The following is an 18,556-nucleotide window of genomic DNA, read 5'->3' on the forward strand; positions in this document are numbered from 1 at the left end:
TTGACCTCTGTAGAAGCGGTTTGTTCTGGGTGATTTGTGTTTTGAAAGTGTGTGGTTGCATTAAACATGAAGGAGAGAACAAAAGGCTAAACAAACAAAGTGTAATTATGTTTTAGGCTCTCAGGGTTTTCAAACTGAATTAGAATTAAACTGTTCCGAAAAACAATGACAAAACGCAAATACATGTAATGGTTTGAAAAGTAGATTGGACAATGAAATGCAAGACTGCTTTACAATGCTACACTTTATAACTTTATACTTTATTTAAAGTGATGGAAAAATTTAAAAGCAGGGGTTGGTCTGTGCCCTGCTCATTACAGCAGCAGGCTGAGTGTGAGAGTGTGTGAGTGAGTGAGAGTGTGAGTGAGTGTGTGTGAGTGAGTGAGAGTGTGTGAGTGAGTGAGTGAGAGTGTGAGTGAGAGTGTGAGTGAGTGTGTGTGAGTGAGTGAGAGAGTGAGAGTGTGAGTGAGAGTGTGAGTGAGTGTGTGTGAGTGAGTGAGAGTGTGTGAGTGAGTGAGTGTGTGTGAGTGAGTGACAGTGTGTGAGTGAGTGAGAGTGTGTGAGTGAGTGACAGTGTGTGAGTGAGTGAGAGTGTGTGAGTGAGTGACAGTGTGTGAGTGTGTGAGTGAGAGTGTGAGTGAGTGACAGTGTGTGAGTGACAGTGTGTGAGTGTGTGAGTGTGTGAGTGAGAGTGTGTGAGTGTGTGAGAGTGTGAGAGTGTGAGTGAGTGAGAGTGTGACTGAGTGACAGTGTGTGAGTGTGTGAGTGTGTGAGTGAGTGACAGTGTGTGAGTGTGTGAGTGTGTGAGTGTGTGAGTGTGTGTGAGTGTGTGAGTGTGAGAGTGTGTGACAGTGTGTGAGTGTGTGAGTGTGTGAGTGAGTGACAGTGTGTGAGTGTGAGAGTGTGTGAGTGTGTGAGTGTGTGTGAGTGTGTGAGTGAGTGACAGTGTGTGAGAGTGTGAGTGAGTGAGAGTGTGTGAGTGAGTGACAGTGTGTGAGTGTGTGAGAGTGTGTGAGTGTGTGAGTGTGTGTGAGTGTGTGTACGTGGTTGTGGGTCCTGTCAGGTGGGGGGCTCCCAGAGGCTCTGCAGAGGGGAGCAGTGGAAGTCAGGGAGGACCTCGGCCACCCGGCATCTCAGCTTCTGCCGGCGGAACTCCTTCTCTCGCTCCTCACGCTGCTGCCGTGGAAACCTCCGCCAGGCCTGGAAGCAGCTCCGCAGCGATCGTCTGACACACACACACACACACACACAGTGGCACATTAATAAGGCAACATATTGGAAATCAAACATTCAGGGGAATGTCAAAGAAATCTAACTTTTGAGGCAGAACGTGTTTATACAGTAAATACTTATATAATGATCTGATGAAATGGTGTGTGGTGGGAAGCTTAGGGCGACCAATCGGCAAAGAATTCTGCCTCCATTGATCACAAGCAGGAATGGCCTCTAGTTTGATCAGGTCTAGCAGCAGATGGCCTTCACCAGGAACCTTCCTGTCAGGCTAGTGTGGAGAGCTGAAGGAAACTCTACAAGGTGCCACAGACCAGGACAACAGGATATCAAACCAGGACTACAGACCAAAACTACAGATAGGACAACAGACAGAACAACAGACAAAGACTACAGACCAGGACTAGACAGGACTACAAACATGACTACAGAACAAGATTACAGACAGGACTACAGACCAAGACTACAGACAGGACTACAGACCTGTCACTGTGCTGGTCAGCCTGCTGCTGCTGGTCCCAGTCCCTCATCCTCTCCCGGGTCACATGATCCAGCAGCAGTGTCAGAACCTTCCTCAGAGTGTGTGTGTGGTGGAAACGTTCCGCCCGACCCGCCAGGATCCCACGCTGGTCCTTTAGCTGCGCACACACACACACACAAACAAACAAACACACAGGGTCTGTGTTTTATGTGTTAAATAGACAGTAGGTGTGTGCTTGTGTGTTAAACAGACAGGTCTGTGTGTGTTAAACAGACAAGTGTGTGTGTGGTGCGTACCCTCTTCCAGCTGCACAGGCTCCTGCGTAGCATAATGTGCTGATGCAGTTGGTCAGCAGAGGCCCGTTTCTGAGCCTGGGCCTCGCCTGCGACCTGCTGCCAGGACAGGATGCACTGTCTCAAGAGAGCGTGCCCGTGATGGCTCCCTGCCAGCTGGAAAGGATTGAAAGAGAATACTGAAGGTTCATGTACATTTTGATCATGTCTAGACCTGCACTCTGATGCCAGGTAAAGACAATTATGGGATAGCACAAAAGGCTGTGGAGCCAAAATCATTTTTCTTTGTCCAAAATGGGTGCAGATTTTGTTCCAAGATTTTTTTTTACCATCCAGTAACCATACAAATTACAACAAAAACAAACTAACAATGGAGTTGATGATATAAAAATTGATATTTAACAAGCAATGAATTCTCAAGGTTGCAGAGCTGAGCTGGGAAATATTGCTGAAAAGTTACACCATCTTGAAATCCTTGGCCTCAATTAATCTGCTCAATCATTTCTCTCCCCCAGCTCCTTTTACCCACGCAGCCCCCCCTCCCACACACACCCACACACTCCCCTTTCATACTCTATCCTTCTGTCCATTTCCCCATTCCTCCAGTTCTCAGACAGGTGTTGAAGCGTCCTCTCTGTCAACATCATCAGAGCAGCGAGTGTCTGATCCCAGGTGTTTGCGTCGTTATGTGTTTTTGTCTGTAGAGTGAATGTAACATTGTTTTTGTTTTGCTCTTCAGTCCCCTTTACAGTGTGTGTGTCTGATTACCTGTGCTTTGTCTCGGCCGAGGCTGACGAGGCGTTTCCATGGCGCCAGGCCTCGCCGTAGTAACAGGGTTCTGCGGTAGTGCTGCTGGGCATCTACCTGAAGTTGGTGTTCCAACTCCAAACGCCTCTGTTTCTCCTGTTCCCTCTGTCGACACGCACACACGCACACACACATGCACGCAAGCCAAAGGTACACATACTTTCTCACTTTGCAAGTACTGACAGTTGTCACAGGGATGTACATCCTTGAGTCACACTCACAGAAGACAACGGCTTCATGGATTCTGATTCATGTGTCTGACTGTCGAGGCTGTGGCTGTGTGCTCTAATGAAATCTAGAAAGGTTCTTCACCTCTCTCTCCCGCCTCCTCTCCTCCCTCCTCCTCTCCACCGCACGGCCTTTCTCCTCCTCCTCCTCCTTCTGTCTCTCGTCCTGTGCTGCCTTCATCTGGGCCTGGACGGGACATTTCATCCTTTCACACTGCTGAATAACACGTGCCCAGACTGGCTTTGGTGAACAGCTGTGTCTTCAAACACCTCCCCCCCGAGGACTGTATTAAAATACACTCCAGGCAACAGTTAATTGTCACCCTCACAACCTCCAGATACACAACCTCCAGATACACAACCTCCAGATACACAACCTCCCAACGTATCCTCATGAGACCTGGACGCTTTCCTGTTGACCCACTGAGCACTTCTGTTTTGCACCACCCCACTGGCCTGCCTCTCATCTGACTCCTCCACCTCTCACCAGTCTCTCTTCCTCCCTTTTTCTTTTCCTCTCCTCCACCTCCCTCCTGCGTTCGGCGCGCAGACGAGCCCGCTCTTCCATCGCTGTGTGGAGAGAGGGGGTGATGAAGACAGAGATCTGGGTGAATACATTATGGTGTGTGTGTGTTCTTCTGAGGCTTTAGAAAGAAGAGAGAATACTATGTGTGTGTGTCTGTGTGTGTGTGTGTAAGAGAGAGAGAGAGAGAAAGAGAGCGTGTCTGTCTCTTCCTATTCCTCCCACATAGTTGTAATTTAAGCCGAATGGAGTTCAACAGAGAGTAAAACTTTAAATCTTGTTTTATTGCACTGCGAAGGCTGCAGCTATACATCAGACTCACGACCATGAAATTAGTATTTACTTTTTTATGTACTTGCTTTTATTTACTTTAACTCCCATTATAATTATTTTTTTTTTTAAACCCTGACTGGACGTTTTGTGACCAGCCTATCGGAACGCCTAGCATGCATGTGTGTGTAGCGTGTGTGTGTGTTGTTCCAATCAGGAAGAGGGAAATGTAACGGCTGACCCATGACGGCCAGACGCGGGCCAGGATGACGGACAGGTGGTTTCTTGCGGGGCAAACAGAGGCCGGCGTGGTCCCTCGAGATGCCGCAAGCTCCGGAACAGAGAGAAACAGGATTTACCCTGAATCGGGGAACACAAATCATGAAATATTCACCCTCTATAGATTCACCTTCTCTACAACGTTCCCTGTCCACCCCCACAGGCAGCCAGTCTGAAACTCGTCTCCAGCGGAGGACACGCCCGGAGCCCTCATTCCAAATCAATGCATCACTTTTAATTAGTGAAGCGTTCAGTGGGCATGTTTTAGGGGTTTATTTAAATGCATGGTACAGTGTACCGTTATCACCCCAGTAAATCTAGAATTAGGAGGCAGTGAGCTGCATTCTTATTAGGACGCAATGCTTTATTGTTAGAGGCCGACGTTTGATTACAGTCAACCTTCGCCGTGATGTTCATTTATAATTACATCTCTCACACTGATATACTTTTGTGTCTTCAAAAGAATAATTTAAAACCAGAGTAAGCTAATCCAAGTCCAGTCACGCAAGGGAAGGTCTGTTTGGGATCGCTCCTCACTCAGGCCCCTGAAGGAGGACACAGTCAGAACATCCACAGGCTGGAAGTCTTCGCCATGAATCCCGATATACTGTAGCTAGTGAAATACAATAAGGACCAATTAAATCTCAGGATCCACCTAGCGGCCTCTTGAATTGGGAGGCAGCCAACAGTCAGGGCCCGAGAGCACAGAACCAGGCTCACACACACACGAGCCGCCAGGGTTTTTACCTCGGCTCCTCGGGGTCAGAGAGCGCAGGGAGCGCCTGCGCGGCTGTCTGGACCTCCCGCTTCAGTCCCAGCATGCTCTTCTCCTCCTGCAGTCTGGCGATCTGCTCCCCTTGCTCCCGCAGCAGCCTCCTCTGCTCCTGGATGGTGTGCTGCTGGTTGGCGTGGCGATGGTGGAACCTGCCGCCTCGCAGTTCCGTGCTCCGACTCCGGGGGGCGCCGGCCGCGCCCTCCTTCCCCCTCTGCTGCGTACGGCGGAGCTCCCCGGGGGTCAGCTCCGCGTGGCGACGCGTCACCTGCCAGGCCAGGGTGGGGGGGGGGACATCGCCGTGACAACCAGGAGAGCGGGCGGGGGCTACGGTCGGTGACCCCTGTTGACCTTTCTATGAATACAGGTATGAGGTGAGCGGGGGTTGAGATATAACAGGCCCCCAGGCTGGCGCCCAGTGCAGGTCTAATGAAGTGCTGCCCAGGAGCCTGTTTCATCACACAGCACCTACTAGTCTGTCCATCCTTACTGACCTCACTTATGTATAGTAGTGTCTCCAAACTAGTGTCTCCAACTCAATCACCGCTACCATTTCTCTGTCTGCGTTTCTGTACGTTTTTTGTACACCGAAGGTATACCCCCCACAACTACTCTTCTCTGTTTCTAACTTTTTCTCTCTCTCTCCCTCTCTCTCTCCCTCTCCCTCTGGTGAGAAAGCAAGACTTGCAAGGTTCTGAATATTTCATCAGGGAAAGTTTCCCTGTGCGGGTGATCAACTTGGAGGAGAGTATGAGGGCCCTCATGCAAGCCAAGGAACTGGGTGATCCAACGCTTGTTTATTCAGTTCAGACACCACCAGACTATGTATGAACACCAAATGAAAACAAAAGCATATTGATTTATTTTTTACCAGTACATAATGACAGTACAAATAATGTTTCATTCATGGACTGGGAGTGGTGCAACCTTTAGGTTTTGTGCTACGGATGAGGTTAATATCCAGCAGATATAATCGAGTGGGTTTGTGCGCAAGTGTAGTCAAGTGCATCATTGTTTATGTAGGTTTTTATTTCTGTACAGAAGGCTTCCTTTCAAGAGGATACAAAATGGGATATCCTGCATAAGTAAAGGTAACAGAACTATCCTTTTTGTGTTTCAGAAGCAGGGCAGATAACATGAAGTGTCACTCACCTCTTGGGAGGGCTCTGATTGCACAGATGGCTCAGGCCTGACTGTGATTGGCTCACTGGCTGCAGGAACCATGGAGAGTTTCCCCGTTGCCGTGGCGCATATCAGGGCGGCCATCTTGTGTCGAGTCTCCTCCTGCTGGGCTAGGAGCTCTCGGCGTTCCCCTTCCGCACGGCACCACAGCCGCCAATCATCCAGGCATCGTCGGAGCAACCGCCTGCGATCGCTTTCCCTCGCCATCTGGCAGTTTCTAGTGGGGTTGCAGTATCAATAATTCTGCTGTTACTTTGAGTGATCACTCGAACCTAACTAGCAGAGACTCCTGATCTTGCTGCTAAGTGAAGCCTTTGGGTAGGCCTTTGGGTAGAATATCGAGCAATCCTTGGGAAGAATAACCAAGTCCTGACAAAAACTGGTTTTAATGAGTTGAGTTTATATATGCTGGATATGATTGCGTCTCCATGGTGTTCCTGAGAGGCTCCATGTTCTCCTTACCTGTTTTCAGTTCGGAGCTCCTCCTGAGTTTTCTCCGCCTCCCGCTGTTCCCGCCCCGCCCACACCAGCGCCCGCCAGGCGCGCCATGTCCTGAGCTGTCTCCTCCAATCACAGAGCGCCGCAGCCTTCCCCATGCAGACCCTCCTTTCCAGAAGTACAGAGTACCACGCAGAGAAGTGCATCTGCAAACACTAGGCCACATAGTACACACGTGACATAGTACACACGTGACACAGCACACACGTGACATAGTACACACGTGACATAGTACACACGTTATGAGGCTATTTAAAATCTCTCAAACACACTATCGCATTTTCCATCACACATGTATACACAAACATGTGCCGCTGACCCATGTACGCACACACGTACACACACACACACACGTTCACACACAAACCTTCAGGTTTAGTATCTGGACCCTGGCCTCTGCCTGTTGTTGTCCATGCAGTCTCTCTCTGTCCTGTTGCTGCGGGGCTGCAGGGAGACCAGACCCGGACTGTGGCACCAGGGGCGTCTGGTCTGCCCTCCTTCTGTCCAGTCTCGCCCTGTCCCTGTGGGACATACCTAGCACAGTCATACCTGCATAACCTTCACGGGTTAGAAATTCACAATTGCCTTCTAAAAGACCAGGAAGACTGATTACTGTGCCCTGTATTGGACAGATTTCAATGCATTAAATTCAGAAAAAAATATTCAAATTTGAAAATGAAAAATGATTGGTCCCTCTTCTCAGTCTGTTCAGAAGTGGAGCATGTGGCAAGCCCCTGGCTGCTGTGACAACAGTACCTCTGTCTGACCAGCTGTTCCAGGCTCCTTCTCTCCTCCATCTGCCGACGTAGTCGCACCATCTCCTGCTCCACCATCTCCTCCTGCCGCCGGGCCTCCTGCCTCCTCCTGCGCTCCTCCTCCTTCTCCCTCCTCTGAGCCTCCTCTCTGGCCTCCCTCCTCATCTCCTTGTCTCTCCTCTGCCTCTCCCTCAGCGCATCTCGCTGAGCGCGGTTCTCACGCACCTGCAACAGCGTGTTGAGGAACCACAGCATGTCATTAAGTCTGGAAATGGATCAGGAAGAATACAACTGGTGTAATTGCTTTAATCAGCACCAATCGCTTCGAATTCAGTTTGGCCCTCATAGCATGTAAACCGCCTCAAGGATCCGGAGATGTTAAAACCTAAGCCTGCGTCGCGTCATGTCATCCTGGACACGCACCTGCCTGTGTCGAGCCTCCATGGTGATGGAGGGGTCTCTGACCCTCTTCTTCTCTCGCTCAGAGTCCAGCGACAGGTCCTCCACTGTCCCAGAATCCAACACTTCCCGCTCCATGAGGTCCTGAAGGAAGTTGTTGACTGCACAGCTGTCCTCCTCCTCAACCAGGTGGGAGTATAAATCTGTGCATGTGTACAAGTGTAAGTTAATTAGTGAGGGGGGGTGAGAAACAGAGAGAACTCTAGGTTAGTGATGCAAAATCACTGGAGTTGACATAATTTGCTCTTTAAATCGTCCTATTAGTAATCGAATCACGTTTTTTCAGCCAGCCTGACTCATCCAACTGTGCAGGTCATTATACCGTCGAAATTGCTGTAGTCCAGATGAGCAGGTTGAGCAGGGAGCACAGCTGGAGGACTGCTCCTCTCACCAGGACCGACATGGTCATCCTCCCCTTCCATCTCCAGACACAACTTCTTGTTCATCCAGTCACTCAGCAGAGCCTGGGCTACACGAGGCAATATTCACAGAGGTGAATTACCTCTTACCTATTAACTGCTGAACAGTTCTTTCTTTCTGTCCACTGCTTTGTGTGGAGACTTCCTGTGTTGTGACCTACCTTCGGTGTACGCTTCATCGTGGTCCTGCAGCTGGTCTGTGCTGGCTAGTGCCGTTGCCTGGCTGCTTATTCCTGAGGGCGCTTTCTTGAGGGAGAAAACCTCTGACACAGCAAACTCCGAGGCCATTTCCACTCTCTAATGACAAAAAGATTTTCAGAACTAGATGTTTACGAATGCCTACAAATCATCCTTATGTTAGGGTATATCTGTCACTCTCGCACATGCACGCGCATGCATACAAAAATCCAAAACAAAAGGTCAAAATATAAGTTCTTACCTTCATCCAATGGTCTATATCACCAATACTCAACTGCACCTGTGTAGAATAAGTCAACTGTGAAAAGGTATTGACAAAAAATTAGTAGCAAAGATAGTGTATAAAAATTATCTGTGGTTTGTATTTTGTAACCTCTGTTTTTATCATCATATCAAACCAATGGTTATAGGTTTGCAGAAAGTCAGAGGTCAGTAGGTTGCTGTTATACTACAAACGGCACCCGGCCAGATGTCTGCAGATTAGCCTTTCCTGCAGAAAGCTTGGCCAGTTCTTAAAGTCAGCATATTATTTATGAATCATTTCCAAGCCATCAAAATTTGCCTGACTTACAGAGATTCGAATAGCCCTGTCTAGCGCTACAGATGGCTGAGGCCATTATATTAGTTTGTAAGGCATTTATAAGCATATCGCTAGAGTGAGAAAGTAAATCCATTCACTTTATCATTCAGCCAAGAGGGCAGTTTTATTAGGGTTTATCTATACAGGGGGATTTCATCCAGAAAGGAAATGTCTGAAAAATGAAGATAGACAGTGGACACACAAACTAACACAGTGCACATATAGCCTCGAAAAGAGGACATGTCTGGGTAAAAGAGTACGTCTTGTCACCCTAAAAAAACATTATCAGTAAAAAGTATGAAGTGCGCTTAACTTCAAACATTACGCAGGTGTTTATGTAATAAAAAGTTACTACTTCAAAAATCCTTTGAATCATGTTTAGATTTAAGTGTAAGTTAAATAAACAAAAAGAAATAGCTATGAGATTTACCTTTCCTGAAGCTGGTATATTACTTTTTGTGAATCTCTTCCAGCGAAAAATATCAGGATTATGTCTTGGGTATGCCATTTCATTAGGTAGCAACTACCTTGCAAGTCCAACTCTCACTTAGATTCAGCGATCAATTTGTTTCCTATGGCTATATCATATGCGGGCTACGGTTGCTAGCTTAGCTGGTAGTAGTAGCTAACTCAGAAGGGATGATGAGACAAATACTAAATGTGCTCATTTCAGTTGAGAAGTAATCTCACTATGAAAAACGTTAGAGCTACTGTACATAGCTTATCCCTTGTGAAGAAGAATCAGTTGCACAAAAACAACAAAAATAGTAATTCTCGAGAAAGTTGTAAAACTATATATTTGTAGCTTCTCGCACCAAACTTTTGCACGGTGCTGCTGTTTGTATACCACAGGTGACAAAATATGTTCTCCTGGATATTGTAGTGAATAAGTCATCCTCCTTGACCTTCTGCCCGACCTTACACGACTACATTTCCCATGTGTATGAGAAACGTCTCTTTGGTAGCTATGGTTACTTGGAAGCTCTTGTCCCAAGGCTTGACGCCTTGAAATTTTCGCTAATTAACTTATGTTTCGTTTACTGTTGCACAATCTTTTACCCACTCTCTGCGTACTAATAAAGACATGTTAACATCAGTCATTTCTTTATTTATGATATAAGCATTTTGTTGTGAAACCCAATTCCTTACAGTTTAGCTAGTGACGTAATATTTCCGCGACTTCCTCTCACATGCTGATATAGCTGCTTACTGGTGAGCGACTTTAAGCAGAAAGGGTGTGGAATAAATATTTTGCGTGAGCAGTAGGTTACTTTATCTTACTTGCTAGTATCGTGAAGTAGTTAATGAAAGGTTCGGCTTCGTTGGATTGCTATGTATTCAAGTGCCGCATTGACAGCTGAGCTAGCCAGACAGCAAGACTTCTCACCTCGCTATTTATCGTTAGCTTATTTAGCTACTGTGAATCACTCATCACAGTTAGACAGAGAGATGCTCGGGTATGTGATTCCTTATGGGTTTAACAATGTCAATAACCAACACTGATTCATCATAGTCCAGCTCTAGTCAGCCTTTTCCTTAGAAATAGTAGGTGAACTAGAAATGCAATAAAATGAACGTCTAGTCCTTTCCTCTGTTTGCATCATCCCAAAGGACCGTTAGAGAATATGATGTAATCCAGCTGTTTGATCTCCAGGGCAGTATGAAGTTGGAGCTGTCCCGTGTGGTACAGGGATGTCGGCTGGGGGTTCTGACGGGGCTGGGCAGGACGGGACAGCAGTCACTGGAGGTCCCTGGTTGTATGCTGTACACACGCTGTGGCACAGTACCTCATCTAACCCAGGACACACTGCAGACCCTCGGCAGTCTACCCCCACTCACCCAGGTCACCTTATCCACCCTGTGAGACACCGACACACTCGCACACGCAGATTCACCTGAGTCACCTCAGTGCCTACTCTCTCTTACATTTAAATTTTATTTTGTACTCCAGAGCGGAACACCAGGAAGTGTTGGAGGAGTTTAAGCAGGGATTCAGGAAGTTTGCAGGTAGGCGATGTTGAACACAGATATATATATAAACACTAGATGTCTTACGGCGGAGTCTAGAACGTCCGCACATGGCGGCCATCTTGCTACAGTCAACTCGCTCACCCATAACATTGTGTTGAATCTACATGTACTTTTTAAATGACCATAACTTGCTCAATTTTCAACCGATTTTTAAACGGTTTGGTTTGTTATCAACGTCAGAGATGTCGTTATGCCACTGCATACTTCTATTCTTTTTTTTTTTTATAACATAATTATTCATAAGTAAGCAGTGGCATACCGACATCTCTGACGTTGATAACAAACCAAACCGTTTCAAAATCGGTTGAAAATTGAGCAAGTTATGATCATTTAAAAAGTACATGTAGCATCAACACAATGTTATGGGTGAACCAGTTGACTGTAGCAAGATGGCCGCCGTGTGCGGACGTTCGACTCCGTTCTCCGGCAACGCGGACGAGACATCTAGTGTTTATATATATCTATGATGTTGAACACCTCTTTCCTTCCATTTCCACAGCATCTAACACTGTTACATAGAAGATTTCAATAGAAATGTTATTATTCATGACCTGAAGTATAGTACTGAAACACAAAATAGACTATAGTCCTTTTAAACTATGCTTAATAGTGTTAAGTGTGTATGAAATGTTGGTAACATTTCGTAGAAAAACATATCTGTTCTGTGTTGTTGGCTATAACATCAGGCTTGCCCTTGGCAAGCTGAAATTGGAAGGATAATGAAAGCACTTTTCTAAGAACTATTACATTGTGTCTTGAGGGGCCAGTGAGCTCTATGATGGGTTAATTAAAAGTGAGTGTGCCACCAGTGCATGTTGTTGTTGTTTGGTTGGTAGTCCCCCCCCCACCCCCCCTTTGATCCTCTCCTTCGGCTAGGCTCACTGATAAGACCACACCTTCTGTCTGTCCTGTCTCAGCTTCACACTGTAATGAACATAATAAACAATGTGGTGCTGGTGTCTTCTTCTGTGCTAGTTTGCTGCAGTGCCGTGTCCTGTGCTGTATACAGTGTTGCTGTATGTCGTTGTTTTCAGTAGGGTCAGATGGCTGAGCGGTTAGGGAATCGTGCTATTATCAGAAGGTTGCCGGTTCGATTCCCTGGCCGTGCAAAATTACGTTGTGTCCTTGGGCAAGGCACTTCACCCTACTTGCCTCGGGAGAATGTCCCTGTACTTACTGTAAGTCGCTCTGGATAAGAGTGTCTGCTAAATGACTAAATGTAAATGTTTTCTCTGCAGGTCTTCATGACACAGTTTTGTACTGCTCTCTTCATGACCCTGCCACTCCGAGCCCTCTAGGTCACATCACCAACAAGGTCACGCTTCAAATCCCAACCCAGAGAACGCATGTCTCTCTATGGACCAGGTGGGGCTGGCTTCACTGACTGTGATATGTGACAATGCTGTTTGTGTGTGTTGGGTGCAGACTGTGTCAGTGTGGGGCAGTGGTGGGCGTATCGAGTTAACGGTGGCCAAGTTCATGGCGCTCCAGAAGGCCGTCCAGCCGGATTGGTACCAGAGCATGGCGGACGGAGAGACCTGGCCCAGTGACACCTCCCGCAAGCGGGTCCGCAAGTCGGTAGACCGCACCCTGGCCCACCTGGATGAGTGTCTCCTCCTGCACCACAAAACACAGGTTTTTTTTTTTTGGCAAACTCGTACGCACGCACGCACGCACGCCTTCCACTCACCTGTGCCCCTCGTGTCTGCAGGAGCTGCAGGGCGTGGAGGTGTTTGGGGTGGTGGAGGGCGGAGATGCCCTGGAGGAGAGGGTGCGCTCAGCCAGAGAGACGGCCAAGAGGCCCGTGGGGGGGTTCTGTATGGACGGGCTGCACACTGGCTCTATGGAACAGAACCTCAGGACCCAGCTCATCACCGCGGTGATCAAGGAGCTGCCTGAAGACAAGCCAAGGTGTGTGTCACAGTTCCATACACCTTTGAATGTGCTGTGCCTAATACCTATACCTAACCCTTAACCACGTAGGTTAACGTTTTTTCCAGGTGTTGCGGCAAAATGCCTTTGAATGAGACATTCTTTGAAAATGGTAAAATAATAAGTAGGTCAGTTCACGTAAAGAAAAGATGCTAGCAACATCTTTCAAAATGATTGGTGCTAAAAGTAAAGTCTGACCTCAATTTCCAGGCGGTCTGTCATTCATTATTGAATCCTGCGCCATGCTTGTTTACCTAAATCAAAGTCTGTTGACATCTCACTACAATCACTACTGCTGTTCTGCAGGTGTCTGTCCTCACATCCTAATTGCTTCTTCGACCAGTGATTGCTTGATGAAATACAGACATACCGCTGACCCTCCCTCCCTCCCTCCATCCCGGGAACAAAATCATTATTCTCCCCTCCAGCCCAACTCTTAAACCCTCAGTGAGATTCTTTTTCTCCTCATGGCTGGAGACCCAGCTTTAGACTGATACCCCCCCCCCATCAACCTCCTCCTCCTGCCTTCATCCCTCCGTTCCTCACTTCTTCTATTCTCCCAATCACTCTCCACTTAGTATGCTCTCTTGAAACCATGGCAACCCCCTCCTTCTCCCCTGGGAGCCATAGCAACCAGCCTGCTTTCACGCCACACTGGGAATACGGGCCTGCATTTGAGAGAGACTGAGCAAACTTCTCTCTACGCTCTCAGTCTAGTCATCTTGTCACTCACTTCAGGGCCCCATCTGTGGGGAAGTGTCCTCCCCAGCCCGCTGGCCCTGGAGGAGCTGGTGGCGCTGATATGGAAAGTGGATCGGGACTGTATATTCAGCGGCCCAGAAGCACCTCTGTGGGTCTAATTGGGTTTGGTTCTGACCAGGAGCTCCATGTGGACTGTGCCGGGTCAGTGGCTGCACCACCCTCTGGGTCAGTCTGCTGGCATGTGATCCACCTCTGGGCTGCGTGGAGTCATTAGAGAATGGGGAATTGAGTCTGGGTCTGGCTCCTGGAGGCAGAGAGCCAGGGAGAACCACTCCACACAAACATGAATCATCAGCAACTGCAGGAAAGGGCTGTAATCTGCTTATTTGTGTCCCAGTATCTTGTGCATGTGTGTATGTGTTTGTAGCGTAGGTTTGTCTGGAATGTTTTCTTTACATGCTCATTTACTTTGTTTCCGTGTGTGTGTGTGTGTGCATGTGTCAGGCTACTGCAAGGCGTGGGGCGCCCTGACGAGGTTCTGGCGTGCGTGGAGGCCGGCGTGGACCTGTTTGAGAGCTTCTTCCCCTTCCAGGTGACGGAGAGAGGCTGCGCCCTCTGCTTCGACTTCGACATCAGCCCCGACCCTGAGAGAGCAGGTACAGCGCCCCCCTCAGGTGTGCTGCAGTACTGTCACTTGTTGGCCCCCTTTCTGCCTGTGTTTCCTAAACCTCACAGGATTTCCAGCATAAAATGTGTTAGTTAAGGTTAGTTTTTTTTTTTTAAAGCATTTTTATGCGTTCTGCAGAGGAGGGAGACTACCGTTGGTCACGGTTTGGAATGAAAGGGAGAAAACAGGACAGTGACACGGCGGATATCGCTCATTTATTTTTTTTATTTTTTATAACGTACTTAAGGCGGCAGGCGTGTGTTGCTTAGGCCTTAACTTAGGCCGCCTTAACTGCAAAGTGCTGTGGGAAACCCTGCCCTCGGCAGCTGGGCCAGGGGGTCCTACTCCGCACAATCCTAACCTTTCTTAACAGACAAACACACTATACAGACACGGGATGAGATCATCTCAGAGCTACATGTCTGATTTGAGGGTAAAATTGGAAAGGAAAAATCGGAAGTGTTCTGTTTTCATGAAGATGTACTATAGGTATGGTTTGCCACTAAGATCAGATAGCTGAAAGGATTTTATTGTTGAAAAGCAATATGTGAACAGCTGTGCTCGTTCTTATGAGGGGACAGGGGCTTTGTGTACATCCATCACCCATCCACACCTCTCATACTCCTAAACATCACAAGGACCAGAATCTAGATGAGAGTAAATATTGCAAGAGTCATGAACCTAAACATGAGGATTGACAGCTACAGGGATGAGTTTCATTGTACTGACAGAATTTATGTTTCTGGAGATAATCCTTGTTATGTTACCACAGCATGATGGTGCGTGAGATAGGGGCAGGGGGGCCGTTAGACCCTTTTTACTGGGGCACGTGCCCCAGTAAAAATCTGCTGTGCCCCAGTAAAATCTAAAGTTTAAGTTTTAACAATTTACTTTATTAGTCAGTGCATTCATTTACATTGATAATCCCGGAAAAAATAAACACAGTATCCCAATCAACGCTTGTAAAATCAAAGCAGCTTAACCGAAAACACAAACCGATGCACGCAGAATTCCATATCAGTACGCTTCTGAGCTTGCCAAATAGCCACTGCAGCACGCACACAGAAGTCCAGGTGTCGGACTCGGCACACAAGTCAGAATTGAGGTAGGCTAAGAAAACATTACAAAACTAAAGAAAGTTTCTAAATGATAGGCCTACCAATCATCTTATTTTGACTAAAACATAAAAAACATATTACATAAAGCTAAAAAGAAAACAGTATTTGCGCTCAAATGAATGCGAAAAAAATGTGAGCGCTGGCATTAACTATGATGTCCCTGCCAAAGCTGCCAAGTGCATTGTGCGCAGCACGCTTGGAAGAAAAACAGTGATATGAATAGGGGCCTTGTGCCCCAGTAGAGTTTTATGTCTAACAACGCCCCTAGATAGGGGCCTGATCAAAGACAAGCATTTGTTGTGCTTATGTTGCAGACAACCAATGGTCAAGATGCTGATGAACATGAGCAAGATATTTATTCTGTTAGAAATTCTGGAGGGGGATTTTCACCCCAGTGGGTCTATATGAAGCCTTTTCCTTGTGTGAGATATCCCTCCTCTATGGATTCAGATCTCTTTAAGAGATCTGCTAGACACAGCTAGGAGGCAAACATGTGCCAGACTAATGTGCCAGAAATGCAAAGCTCCATATCAAATAGGGGTTTAGTGTCAGACAGAACTAATCGATTCTTCACAAGGAATGTAATGGAGTTCGCTAGAGGTGAGTGCAGGGCCGGTGTCGGCAAACCGAGCCCAAAAAAGACTCCAAATCCCTCCTCAGCCAATTAGAGTGGTCTGTGGGGACGTGGTGTCAGAGTGTCACCCCAATCTGCCTCTGCTCTGGCCCGACGGCTCATACTGGAGGCCACCTCCTCTCCCTCCACCTCCTCTCCCTCCACCTCCTCTCCCTGCACCTCCTCTCCCTCCACCTCCTCTCCCTCCACCTCCTCTCCCTGCACCTCCTCTCCCTCCACCTCCTCTCCCTCCACCTCCTCTCCCTCCACCTCCTCTCCCTGCACCTCCTCTCCCTCCACCTCCTCTCCCTCCACCTCCTCTCCCTCCACCTCCTCTCCCTCCACCTCCTCTCCCTGCACCTCCTCTCCCTCCACCTCCTCTCCCTCCACCTCCTCTCCCTGCACCTCCTCTCCCTCCACCTCCTCTCCCTGCACCTCCTCTCCCTCCACCTCCTCTCCCTCCACCTCCTCTCCCTGCACCTCCTCTCCCTGCACCTCCTCTCCCTCCACCTCCTCTCCCTCCACCTCCTCTCCCTCCACCTCCTCTCCCTGCACCTCCTCTCCCTGCACCTCCTCTCCCTCCACCTCCTCTCCCTCCACCTCCTCTCACTGCACCTCCTCTCCCTCCACCTCCTCTCCCTCCACCTCCTCTCCCTGCCCGCCCCCTCCTCCTGTCTACCCTGAGAGGGCTAGTCTCCCCCTCATCTAAATCTCTGTCTCTCATTCCCACAAAAGCTCACTTTATCTCACATCTGTCCTTTCTCTTGGCTCGCCTTTCTTCTCCTGCTCTCATTTCCTTTTTTGTTTCTTTTCGTCCTCCCATCTCACTGTTTCTCTCGCCGCACTACCTTGTTTGGTCAACAGACCCATCCCCCCTCCCTCTTTCTTCATGTCTCTTTCAACTCTTGCCTTTGTAGTTCAACTCCTCTTCCATTTTCTCTCCCATTTGTTTGTTTTCCCTCTCCCAGCCCCCCCCCCTTCCCTCCCCTCTCTCCCTCGATACGTCTCCCTCTCTCTCTCTCTCCCTGCCTGTCCTTCCCTCCCCTCTCTCCCTCGATACGTCTCCCTCTCTCTCTCCCTGCCTGTATCGCTCATCTTGCCCTTCTGGTGACCGTAGCTTCTCTCTGGATGGAAGTGCCTGATAACTCTTTAATGAAGCTGGGCGGACTGGAAGCTTATACTGTTTGTGCATGGATGGTGGGGATTTTTTTTTTTGGTTTGTTTGTTGATGTGTGCGTGCGTGCGTGCATGTGTGTGAGAGAGAGATGGTGGAATCAAGTAAATACTGCCTTTTTTTAGAAGGGATAGCAGCGTGAAATTAGGACATAATGGAGTGCAATTGGTTTTGGTTGTATGGATTTGGGATACGAGAGGAGAGGTTTGTTTGAGGGACGGCAGGGGGCCTGTAGGAAGAGATTGGATTGGCCCACGTTCCTGTGGAGTTGGACAGCATTGTGATTGGCGTGTGTTTTGGCAGTGCTGCAGCAGGATGAGGGGATCTCAGCAGGAGAGACCGTGGAGAGACCAGGAGACTGTGTTGGAGAGGACCAGACCCAGATGACTCGGTTTGAGATCAACCTGAAAGACAAGAGGTTGGTTTCTCTCTCTCCCCTGAGGATTCACTCCAGGTTATCTGGTCGACCTTGTTCTTCAGATCGTCTGCTCTCGGAGGTAGAGCTTGACCAGTGCACGTTTCTGACCCATGACCTTTGGCCCTGTGACCTGCAGGTTTAGGGAGGACTTCGGGCCCCTGGTGGAGGGGTGTGGCTGCTACTGCTGCCGGAACCACCAGAGGGCGTACCTGCATCACCTCCTGGTGACCAATGAGCTTCTCGCCGGAGTCCTGCTCATGCTCCACAACACGGCCCACTACTGCTCTTTCTTCTCCGCCCTGAGGGGGGCGCTAGCCAGCGGCCAGTTGGATGCCCTCAAGAGAAGAGTACTGCGGGGGAGGAGCGGGGAGAGGAGCGGGGAGAGGAGCGGGGGGAGGAGCGGGGAGAGGAGCAGGGATGTGGTAAAGGATGAGGACTAGCGGAGCTGAGTTGGTGAGGGTGGAGAACAGGGAGGAGCGGGAGGGGGTGGGTGGGGGTTGATGTGAAGAGGGCTGGTTCCTTGCAGGGATCACCAGTCTGCTGACTGTATTGTCAGGGCTTCACTCTAATTGGTTCCACCTGCTCGGTCAGACCAGGAGCATTATCACTTGAAGGAGCGGAAAAGGTTTCAGGGTCAGAGTTTAGGCTCGGCTCTTAAAGGGGAAGAGGAGATGAAGGAGGAGGAAGGGCGGCGATGACACTGTCGTTTTCGCCCTTGTCAGAACCACTTCCTGAGTATTTCCCTCCCCTTGAACTGAAGAGGACAGGTGGGAAACAGAAGAGGGAGAGGAGAGCCAAGACAGGACATGGAGGAGAGACAGGAGAGGGAGAGGAGGGGAAGAGGAGAGACAGGAGAGGAGAGATGGGAGAGGGAGAGGAGAGACAGGAGAGGGAGAGGAGAGACAGGAGAGGGGGAAGAGGAGAGACA

The 18,556-nt window shown here is 48.7% G+C and overlaps 2 protein-coding genes across 6 annotated transcripts; one reads left to right on the forward strand and one right to left on the reverse strand.

The window, feature by feature from the left end:
• Positions 1 to 220: 220 nt before the first annotated feature.
• Positions 221 to 9,819, reverse strand: ccdc191 (coiled-coil domain containing 191). 2 transcript variants are annotated; one of them, XM_062479274.1, is made up of 17 exons: positions 9,404 to 9,819; positions 8,635 to 8,673; positions 8,357 to 8,492; positions 8,099 to 8,245; positions 7,741 to 7,919; positions 7,319 to 7,542; positions 6,930 to 7,083; positions 6,527 to 6,717; positions 6,035 to 6,281; positions 4,858 to 5,237; positions 4,073 to 4,164; positions 3,526 to 3,608; positions 3,124 to 3,225; positions 2,773 to 2,916; positions 2,008 to 2,160; positions 1,714 to 1,868; positions 221 to 1,225 (listed from the first exon to the last, which is right to left on the reverse strand). In XM_062479274.1, exons 1-17 carry the CDS (start codon positions 9,479 to 9,481, stop codon positions 1,060 to 1,062), a joined length of 2,670 nt encoding a protein of 889 aa, XP_062335258.1. In that variant the 5' UTR covers positions 9,482 to 9,819; the 3' UTR covers positions 221 to 1,059. The 2 variants fall into 2 exon arrangements, with proteins under 2 accessions (XP_062335258.1, XP_062335257.1); XM_062479273.1 differs by having other exon boundaries at positions 4,073 to 4,191.
• A 304-nt stretch (positions 9,820 to 10,123) lies between these two features.
• Positions 10,124 to 18,460, forward strand: qtrt2 (queuine tRNA-ribosyltransferase accessory subunit 2). Of its 4 annotated transcripts, none has more exons than XM_062480204.1 (9): positions 10,124 to 10,185; positions 10,628 to 10,833; positions 10,925 to 10,980; positions 12,243 to 12,319; positions 12,430 to 12,639; positions 12,716 to 12,915; positions 14,143 to 14,312; positions 17,514 to 17,628; positions 17,765 to 18,460. In XM_062480204.1, exons 2-9 carry the CDS (start codon positions 10,634 to 10,636, stop codon positions 18,066 to 18,068), a joined length of 1,332 nt encoding a protein of 443 aa, XP_062336188.1. In that variant the 5' UTR covers positions 10,124 to 10,185; positions 10,628 to 10,633; the 3' UTR covers positions 18,069 to 18,460. The 4 variants fall into 4 exon arrangements, with proteins under 4 accessions (XP_062336188.1, XP_062336189.1, XP_062336186.1 ...); XM_062480205.1 differs by lacking the exon at positions 10,124 to 10,185 and adding an exon at positions 10,189 to 10,235; XM_062480202.1 differs by lacking the exon at positions 10,124 to 10,185 and adding an exon at positions 10,199 to 10,430.
• Positions 18,461 to 18,556: the final 96 nt, after the last annotated feature.

Source organism: Osmerus eperlanus, chromosome 15 (assembly GCF_963692335.1).
Source record: "Osmerus eperlanus chromosome 15, fOsmEpe2.1, whole genome shotgun sequence".
NCBI lineage: Eukaryota > Metazoa > Chordata > Actinopteri > Osmeriformes > Osmeridae > Osmerus > Osmerus eperlanus.

Excerpts from the sequence above, each read along its gene's own strand:
- ccdc191 (XM_062479273.1), bottom strand. The coding sequence starts at position 9,481 with ATGGCATACCCAAGACATAATCCTGATATTTTTCGCTGGAAGAGATTC. Across the intron at positions 8,674-9,403 it reads ATATACCAGCTTCAGGAAAG|GTGCAGTTGAGTATTGGTGA; the intron begins GTAAATCTCATA and ends TATTCTACACAG. Across the intron at positions 3,609-4,072 it reads CCCGCGTCTGGCCGTCATGG|CGATGGAAGAGCGGGCTCGT; the intron begins GTCAGCCGTTAC and ends CTCTCCACACAG.
- qtrt2 (XM_062480204.1), top strand. The coding sequence starts at position 10,634 with ATGAAGTTGGAGCTGTCCCGTGTGGTACAGGGATGTCGGCTGGGGGTT. Across the intron at positions 12,640-12,715 it reads TCCTGCACCACAAAACACAG|GAGCTGCAGGGCGTGGAGGT; the intron begins GTTTTTTTTTTT and ends TCGTGTCTGCAG. Across the intron at positions 14,313-17,513 it reads AGGTACAGCGCCCCCCTCAG|TGCTGCAGCAGGATGAGGGG; the intron begins GTGTGCTGCAGT and ends GTGTTTTGGCAG.